This window comes from Canis lupus, chromosome 27 (genome assembly GCF_011100685.1).
Source record: "Canis lupus familiaris isolate Mischka breed German Shepherd chromosome 27, alternate assembly UU_Cfam_GSD_1.0, whole genome shotgun sequence".
In the NCBI taxonomy this organism is placed as follows: Eukaryota; Metazoa; Chordata; class Mammalia; order Carnivora; family Canidae; genus Canis; species Canis lupus.
Window position 1 is genome coordinate 1,213,463 of NC_049248.1, and position 9,332 is coordinate 1,222,794.

At 56.5% G+C, this 9,332-nt stretch overlaps 1 protein-coding gene across 1 annotated transcript; it reads left to right on the plus strand.

Moving 5' to 3' along the window:
- Positions 1-975: 975 nt before the first annotated feature.
- TMEM121B (transmembrane protein 121B) lies at positions 976-5,578 on the plus strand. Its single transcript, XM_038576108.1, is given in 2 exon segments — positions 976-1,158; positions 1,161-5,578. Coding segments are annotated over 2 exon segments (1,773 nt in total). The 3' UTR covers positions 2,751-5,578.
- Positions 5,579-9,332: the final 3,754 nt, after the last annotated feature.

A 9,332-nucleotide genomic window follows, 5' to 3' on the forward strand; every position in this document is an offset into this window, starting at 1 on the left:
CCCACTTCAAAGACCTCTGAGAATACGAGAGAACCCACTTGGCTGGGGCCGAATGAATAATTCTTTTACCTATGCTCTCTCCTCAAGTAGTCATATTCAAAGAACTGCTCGGTTCACTGGAAACTGGGACCTGCCCAGGGCGTCTACCGCTGAACCCCTCGCAGGGCACACGGGTAGACTGAAATCCACGTCTGGGCTGCTGTTCCGGGGCTTTTGAATCAGTATGGCCCCATCCCTCCATTGGTTTGTAAGTGCCTGAAGGAGAGGCGGGCTGCCCCAGGGGAAAGGGCACTGGGCAGGGTAGGGTGTAGGGCGAGAGCCGCCCCGCTGCCTGCAGAGCAAGTTGTGCTGACCAGGGGCAGAGGCCCGAGCCTGTCGTCTGTGCCTGCGGCTCAGAGGCACGGTCTGAGGCCACCCGGTTGCTAAGGCTTCAGCGGTTCAGCCGGTTCAGCCGTGGCATCGCTGAGCGGCTTCCCTGGGCATCCTCTGCTGCTCGGGGGAGGTCCCCCCGGCGCCGGCCCGCCCACCTGCCAGCCCCTCTCCCCTCCTCGAGGCCCCCCTCCGGGCTCCCACCCCGCGCTCAGGCCTCAGCTGCCCTTTCCCCCTTTTGTTCCCGCTGATCCAGGGAGCCGGGCTTTCTCCTCCTCTGGTCTCTGCTCCTCCTCCCCCCTCGAATCCAGTCCTGGTTTCCCCGCCGCCAGCCTCCCGTTCCTCCCCGCCTGGGCGAGCTCCCCGCCCCCGCCGCGCCCGTCGTCCCCGCGGGGGGTTCGGCTGCGCCCGACCCGCTGCCTGCCTCGGGGCTCGGCTCGCCCGGTCCGGCGGCTCCAGTCCGCATCTCGCTGCTGCCCAACCCGGTACGAGCCCCAGCCGCCGGGGCGGAGGCAGCGCTGGCCCCGGCCCCCCTCGGCCACCTCGCCAGCCCGGGGTCGGCGGGGAGGGAGCAGCCGGGCCGCCCCCCGAGCCCCTCCGAGGACAATGCGCCCGGCGCTCGGCGACCCGCGCTCGGTCTCGTCCTCGTCCGGCTCCTGCCCCGCGCCCCCCGCCGCTGCCCGGCTGCAGCCCCTCTTCCTCCGGGGGGCGTCCTCCCGCGGCCGGAGAGGCTCGGGCGACAGCAGCACCAGCACCAGCACCAGCCGGGGGGGCGGCGGCGGCAGACGCGGCGGGGGCGGGGCGGCGGCGGCGGCGGCGGCGGCGGCGGCGGCTCCCCCAGCAGCAGCACCGGCGCGGAGAGAGAGGACGACGACGACGACAGCATCAGCATCAGCAAGCCGCTGGTGCCCGCCGCCGCCGCGCTCCCGGGACCCCCGGCCCAGGGGGGCGCCCCGGCCGCCGACCCCGCACCCGCCGCCGCTTCCTCCTGCACCTCCACCTCCACGCCCACCTCCTCCTGCAGCATGACCGCCGCGGACTTCGGCGGCGGCGCCGCGGCCGGGGCCGTCGGGGGTCCCGGGGGCCGCGCGGCCGGGGGCGCGGGCGGCTCCGGGACGGGCGGCGGCGCGTCCCGCTGCTCGTGTTGCTGCTGCTGCTGCTGCTGCGGCCGCCCGGGCCGCTCGGGCCGCAGGGGTCGGCGCCGCGGCTGCGCGCCCCGGCCCGGGTGCCGCTGGGGCTACCAGGCGCTGTCCGTGGTGCTGCTGCTGGCTCAGGGCGGCCTGCTGGACCTGTACCTCATCGCCGTCACCGACCTGTACTGGTGCTCCTGGATCGCCACGGACCTGGTGGTGGCGGCGGGCTGGGCCATCTTCTTCGCCAAGAACAGCCGGGGCCGTCGGGGCGGCGCGGCGAGCGGCGCGCACAACCACTACCAGCACCACCACCACGCGGCGCCGCCCCTGCACCTGCCCGCCGCCTCCGCCGGGGCGCCCGCGGGGGCCAAGGCGCGCGGCGGCCGCGGGGGCGCGGGCGGCCCGGGGGGCGGCCCCGGGGCTGCCGGGGCGGCGGGCGAGTTCGCCTTCGCCTACCTGGCCTGGCTCATCTACTCCATCGCCTTCACGCCCAAGGTGGTGCTGATCCTGGGCACGTCCATCCTGGACCTCATCGAGCTGCGCGCGCCCCTGGGCACCACCGGCTTCCGACTCACCATGGCGCTGTCGGTGCCTCTGCTCTACAGCCTGGTGCGCGCCATCAGCGAGGCGGGCGCCCCCCCCGGCTCGGCGGGACCCCTGCTCCTGCAGCCGCAGCAGCACCGAGCCGCCGGCTGCTTCCTGGGCACGTGTCTGGACCTGCTCGACAGCTTCACCCTGGTGGAGCTGACGCTGGAGGGCCGCGTGCCGCTGCCTGCGCACCTGCGCTACCTGCTCATCGCCGTCTACTTCCTCACGCTCGCCTCGCCGGTGCTCTGGCTCTACGAGCTCAACGCCGCGGCGGCCGCGCCGTCCTGGGGCCCGGCTCCCGGGCCGGGCAGCTGCAGCCGCCTTCTGCGCCTGCTGGGCGGCTGCCTGGTGGACGTGCCGCTGCTGGCGCTGCGCTGCCTCCTGGCGGTGAGCTACCAGCAGCCGCTCTCCGTCTTCATGCTCAAGAACCTCTTCTTCCTCGCCTGCCGCGGCCTGGAAGCCCTCGAGGGCTGTTGGGACCAGGGGAGTCGGGCCTCCCCCCGGGGAAGAGCGGGCTACGGAGCTCCGGCCCCCGCCCCGCCGCCGCCGCCGCCGCCGCCGCCCCCTCAGGGAGGCGCGCAGCTGGGCCACTGCCTCGCGGAGGACGAGGGGGGCGCGCTCGGCTACGCCAACACCCTGGCCGCGACCGCCCAGAATTGAGGGGGCGAGAGGGACCGGGCTTGCTCTGCCCCTGGTCCTTTGACCGGCTCTCACCCGGGTTCCATCAGGCTCTACCTGGAAGACGGAACGGCCGGTTGGGCCAAGGGCTGCTGTGTCCTGCACCCTTCTGCTCAACAGCCCGGAGGGACACGAGCCGCTAACGGTGACGGTGACGGAGGAAGAGCCGCTTCCTGCTCTGTTCTCCCTCATCCAGCCTCAGGGGTCCGGGCCCTTCTGCCTCTTGCTTTACCCGCCGCCGTCCGAAGTCTTGTACATTGTGGGGGAAAACGGAGGACACGGGGTGCCCAGACAGGGGTGCTGGGCCTCAAGCCTTTCCCCTCGCTTGGAAGTGCCAGCTTCTTATAGGCTGTGGCCGTGTGGTCGTTGTCCCACGCCTTGAAACTGATCCAGAATCCACTGTTTCCCCTGGTGGGTCTCTTTGGATTTTTTTTTTTTTTTTTCCCAGATGGTCGATGCAAAGTCTGTCTGTGTGTATAGTATAGCTTTCTTGTGTCCACACTGTGGCCCCTTGCAATCAGTAGGAGATCTGGGGAGGCCCTGTCCTTCCCGCCACACACAGGACCGCCCTCTTCATTCCTACCTGAATTTGTGGCCATGAATTCCCAGAAAGAGCTGGGCTCCTGCGAGCTGCCCAGTTGCTCCCCTCCAAGGGAGAAGCTCACCCAGGATCTTCCTCAATTCCACTCCTCTCTTCTCAGCTTGGAGGCAGAGAGGGTCCATACACTAATGACCAAACTGCACCCTTTCTTGGGTGAGTGAGCATTTCTACCTCCGTGCTTTCGACTTTTGTTGCATCATGCACTGATGCTGCTTGCAAAAAACAAAGGCAAAATACTCAGAAGTTACATTCAACACGGCCACTGGATCCAGCTGGGGTTTGGTGCCAGTCTTATTACAGGGTCTGTGGAGTATCAGCCATTGGCTTGCCCTCCCTCTCTCTCTTCCTCTGCACCCAGAACTCTTACTCCTCCCAAGGTTTGTTGCTGACTGGGTCAGATCTTGGCTCAGAATGACAGCTTTGGTGGGGCTCCTGGATAGATGTGATGTTGGGGTTCCCATTGCTCAAGGAAATCCATTCCCCATCTGTCCTTCCTCTAGGAAGCCTGGTATAGATCAGAAAGGGTGATGATGACCTTTGTCCTCTGCTCTGGTTAAGGGAATTTCTAAGGAGAAGGCAGGCTGCTTGGAGAGGCTGGGCAAATCCTCCCCCTGCCCCGCCTTCCTCCCTAGGATTCTTGAGATGAATGACAAGGGACACCTAGGGGTTGCCCGCTCATAGTCTCCACGTAGGACATCACTCTTAGAATCTTTGAGGATGGGTAAGTATTTTTAGGAGAGGTAAGAGTGCTGGAGGACAGTTGGCAGCAAGGCCAGGAAATACTCACTTTCTTCCACCCCAACTAGGATGGGGTGGGGGACAAAACTGTAAGAATTTTTGTTTCCTGTCCCCCCTCCTGATACTTCGTGTGGTGTAATGAACCCTGGACAAAGGACCAGAAGTCATGGGTTGTAGTTTTGACTGTCACTCACTAGCTTTGAGTGACACATCACTTTTGCTTTCTGGGCCCCAGTTTTTCACTTGGGGACCTTCTCTCTCAACTTCCTGGGGGTTTGTTGACAAAAGACATCCATATAGACAAGACACAGAGGGGTTGGTATCTTGACCAGAGTTCTGAGCCTCCCCTACTGTCACAGTGGGGAACAACAGAGGAAAAATGTTTACTCTCAGTGGATTGTCTGTGCTTTCAGCCCCTCACCCTACCAGGTCCAATATTAGGGGGTTGGATTTTGCAACTAGTCTTTTATTTTCTGCCTCCTCCTCCCCATATCCTTTCCCTTTGAATTCTCTGTGCTCAAAGTTCTCCACCCAGACCCTGGGTGCCCCCCTCCCCCCGCCACCGACCCCATAGCTGCTCCTTGGATCTCCATCCCCTTTCTCCAGCTTTGCTCTGTTTCTCTGCTACCTAATCTCAGTGGCTAGGAAAGGACAATGTGTCCAAGCCATAGCTAGCTGCTCACTGGACCCTGCCCTACCCCTTTAGTCCTGTTTGGATGGTGGTTTCCTCTGCCAAGCGACTGACTGTAAAATCTGAGTGCTGTTGAGTTTTTTGGTGGGAGGCTGTGATAGGTTCTGATGAGCTACCACTTGCCCAGGTACATCGAGACACAGATGGCAACCGGGTCAGCTCTGCCTTCCAGCCACACTCACCCCTGGACACTGTCCTTCAAACATCTGGTGCAAGTACTTTGTGCTCAGGGGTCAATCCCTTCCTTCTGGTTTTTTTTTTTTTTTCTTTTTTCTTTTTTCTTGAGTGCTTTTGCTTTCTTTCCTTGCCCTACTCACAAAGAGACCTGACCCCTCAAGTTTCGCTTTTCTTGCTTTCTAGGGGCTTCTGTAGTGGGGGGGGGTGTCAAACGGGAGATGTTTTCCCTGAGGGTCTCATAAACAAGAGGTGCGCTGTCTCCTGAGGCATATGCCTGCAGTATAGTTCATAGAAAAGTAGCCCGCATTCAGAATTCAGTCTGCCTGCCTCCAACGTTTACGAAAGTAAGGTGCGCCCTTGATCTGAGCCTCTGACTCGTAATGGATTGTAAAAGGGGGTTGAACTGGACCCTGTCTCAAGGCTGTTCTGATAGAACATGGCTTGGTTCTGAGTCCATGTATTTTTGGCGAAGATTGCTGGCTGGAAGTTAGAGTCTGGAAGAAGGGAGGTGGCACCTCACTAGCATTGACACATTCTCCCCCCCCTTTTTCTTTTTAAAAATAAAACCAGCCTTTGTTCTGAAAATAAAAAACTTGAGACTTGTGACAAGCTTCCTGTGTGGTTTGTTTTAAGATCTTTCCCATCCTGGTTTCCTTACTAAATTCTTAAATGTCACTGTGACATTTGTCATCATTTTATAGGCTTGTGTTAACATTGTGAGTACACTTGGCCATTTCCTTTTAGGTGGTTGGCACTCTTCGGGGAGGCCTTGACCTGGGGGGTGTCTAGCCAGGCTTCCTATAGGCAGGGCTAACTCACGTGGGCTCTCGGCCTGGGAGACATTTCCCCAGCCACTGGGGGCTTTCACTCCCATTTCTAAGAAAAACTTACCAAAGGAAAGACTGAGCAATTTATTTTCAAATACTTTGCCCTCCTGTATTACTCTTGTCCCAGCCAGAAGCATGAATTATGTGTGAATGAGAAGAACAAGGCTTTTCTTTTTAACATCAACAACAACAATAATAACAATAACAAAACAATACAAAGGAGACTGTGAAGTCTAAGAACATTGAGTCTGCACAAAAATAATAGTGTGTGTGTGTGTGTGTGTGTGTGTGTGTTTTCCTTTAGTACAGAGACAGCCAATACTATTCAAAGGACTCGGTGCTGTTGCCCTGTGATGCTTGTGGCCATTCCAAAGACCAACAGAGGTTGGACCCAGAGGGAGAAAGAGGCAAAATCAAAGCCTCGGAACAACCAGGTCCTGTGCTTGGTCTGCCTCCTACCAGCTGCAACTGCAGGTGCTTACCTCACCTCCTCGGATGTTTTCAAACGGGAGCACTGTTACCCCACGAGGCTGTGGTCATAATGAAATGATGTGGCATATGCAAAAACAGTCCTTTTCCTCAGACATCTATAATCATAATGGTGGACTAAATTCACATGTAAAAGAATGACAGAGAAACATAGGAGCATGTCTTCCTTCCTTTCTAAATCCAGATGTAAAATAAGATGATGAATGTGACTAAGCATGTTATAAATATTCACGTTTCTCGTAGTTAAGCAAGCTAGGTCCACCCCTGTGTCAGTGGGACAATATGTGAAAGCACTTTGTGAAAGATGAAGAAATGGCATATGAGCAGGCAGTGTGTTCTGAGTGGGTAGGGCTGAGGCCACATGTGGGCCTTGCCCAGCAGTTGAGTCGGACTCTGTGGTTCTGGCCCTCGGGAGGAGCCTGGGGATGCGTCCTGTGCTTGCCTGCAGCAGGCTCTTGATGCATGGCGGCTCATTTCCATCTTCACAGCCATCTCCAAGAGAACTTTAGCTCCATTTTCCTGAGGTGCAGAAAAATAGAGTAGCTTGCCGAATACCACATGAAAGTTGGGAAGGGAATCCAGATTTGAGCCCAGGCCTGTCTGTCTCCAAAATCTGCACGACCCCAGGCAGCCTTCAGACTCTGCTGTTGAGTTCAACTTTCCTTATTAAAGCTGAACGGTCTGGCTAAAAAGCAGGGGCTGGTTTTCCTATTCTGTGTGAGTCCCAAGGAAGCAGCATTGAGCAAAAGTCAACCAGCAGGACACCCATGTCAGGGCGCAGGCAAAAGTCAGGGGCCAGACAATCTACTCTTGCTCCTCTCGGGTCACTGTTGTATTTTCTTCCTGTCTAATTGAAATGGAAGGATCCAGTAAACTAATAGCCTTGGGAGCTACTCCTCCTAGGAAGGGAATCTAGGACCTGGGGTCTGGGGAGGCATGTTAGACAAGACCTCTTGGTATCTGTCAAATATGAGAGTGGGGATTCCATGTTCCTCTAACAGACAAGGCTGGCTCGACAGGGCACAGCACCTCCTCAACCAACCCAAATGGACAGCATGTGAGTGTGTACCCAACGCCAAGATCTGGGAGAGGTGTCAGGGCAAGGAGGGCTGGGGAGAGACCCAAAGCAAGCTGATGGACCTTGTAGCCATTTAGGAGTGATGTGAGGCACCCCATCTTCACAGCCTGTACCCATGGGCTGGGGGAAGTCGCTGTATTTTATATTCTCCCACAATATAGAATATTGGATCATACATTGCTTTTGTAATCTGAAAAAGCAAACACTAGAGCAAGAAAGTCCTAACAACAGGAAGAAGCCTAGATAAACAGTGCCCCACTTTCCTAAACTGCTCCGACCCAGAACCAGGTCAGAGTGCTCTGTGCTAAGAGGCACTAAGACCTAAGGGAGCCTCTGGGCTCCTCACGAGGGCAACACCTGGACAGGGCGAGGGCCTCCATGTACTGAGTGCTCCCATGCATGGGACCTGAGACCTCAGGATGATTACCTGATCACATGAGTTGCAAGCAGTGGAGCCAGGGCTCCAGCCTTGGGTAACTGTTGCCAGCCTCTTAAAGAACCTCTCTCTTCCTCCACCTGACTGGAGACACCCAAGGCCAGGGCTGGAATACCAGTTCTGCTTTTTATTCTAAGCTCAAGCATACTTGGGCCCTCCCTTTCTTGCATAGCCTGGGGCAGCCAGTGTCCCATGGCCTTTAGCTGGTAGGTCTTTTCTGGAAGCTCAGGAGCAGAAGTGGGCCTGGCACTCCCCTTATTTATTTGGGAAGGGAGGGCATCAAGTGCAGAGTCTAGAGGCCATTGGATTAAAGCCTCCCACTGCATTGTAAGTACATCTTCCTCTCCTTTGTGCCATATTTAATATTCAAGGACAAGCAGAAACCAACTAAAATCCATCATACCCTGGCATTCAGAGATTCCAGCTCAAACTGCTGAATGAATCTTGAAGTGACTGACCAACTCCCTTAAAGACGAACACCTCTGAAGTTCTTCCTAAGCAGTAAAGAAAAACTGGTGTAGAAGCAAAATTGGAAAGCATGTCTGTATCACCATCTAATCATTCCCCAACCCTCCTCTGCTGGCTTTTTTTTTTTTGGATCAAGACAGCATGCAGGGAGTCCTGCAAATCTACTCAGGACTGGAGCTGGCCAGGTGGCAGCGTGCAGGCCCGTGCTGGACACCAGCCACAGGTACAGGACATTTTGGTCACATGTTGACTGTGGGTCCTTCCACCTATTTGAGCTGCTTCTGCTGTATTGTTTAAGAGAGGGGTTTGACATGAGAGACTCCTGACTCTGGGAAACAAAGGGTTGCTAGAGGGGAGCTGGATGGGGGCATGGGGTAACTAGGTGACGAGCACTAAGGAGGGCACTTGATGGGATGAGCCCTGAGTGTTATACTATATGCTACCAAATTGAATTTAAATAAAAAATTTAAGAGGAGAGGGGCTTGAGTGGTAGGAAAGTCACAGCTTGGAGGACATCTGTTTTTGGAATGGCATTTCTGGATGAAGCAGGATTTTATTAGCCACGTTTCACAATAATACAAAAAGAAAGGCAAGGCTTTATTTATATATACTCCTGAAGCTCTTGGCATTTGGCTGACAGCAGACACCACAGGTTGATAGGACCTCCTGCATTTATGGGGAGCAAAGGCCAGTATGAGACTGGGGACTCGGGAAGGGCAAGGATCTTGGGAGGAACCCAGGAATGACATTAAACGGTCCAGAAGCCCTTGGGAACTTCATGATTCCATTTATGTATGTTATGTCCACAACAGGTAAACCCAGAGATGGGAGGGAGTTTAGGGAGGTTGGTGAGGATTAAGGGGTGTCGGATTTCTTTTTGGGGTAAGAAAAATGTTCTAAAATTGATTATGTTGCTGGTTGCTGAATTCTGAATTCTTAAAAGCCATTGAACTGCACAGGGCCAGCCGATACGATGGTAAGTGTATCAAATCTCACTAATGTTGGTAGGAAAGCGAGTGGCAGTCCTGGAGAGAAAGGGGACACAGTGACCAATGTTAA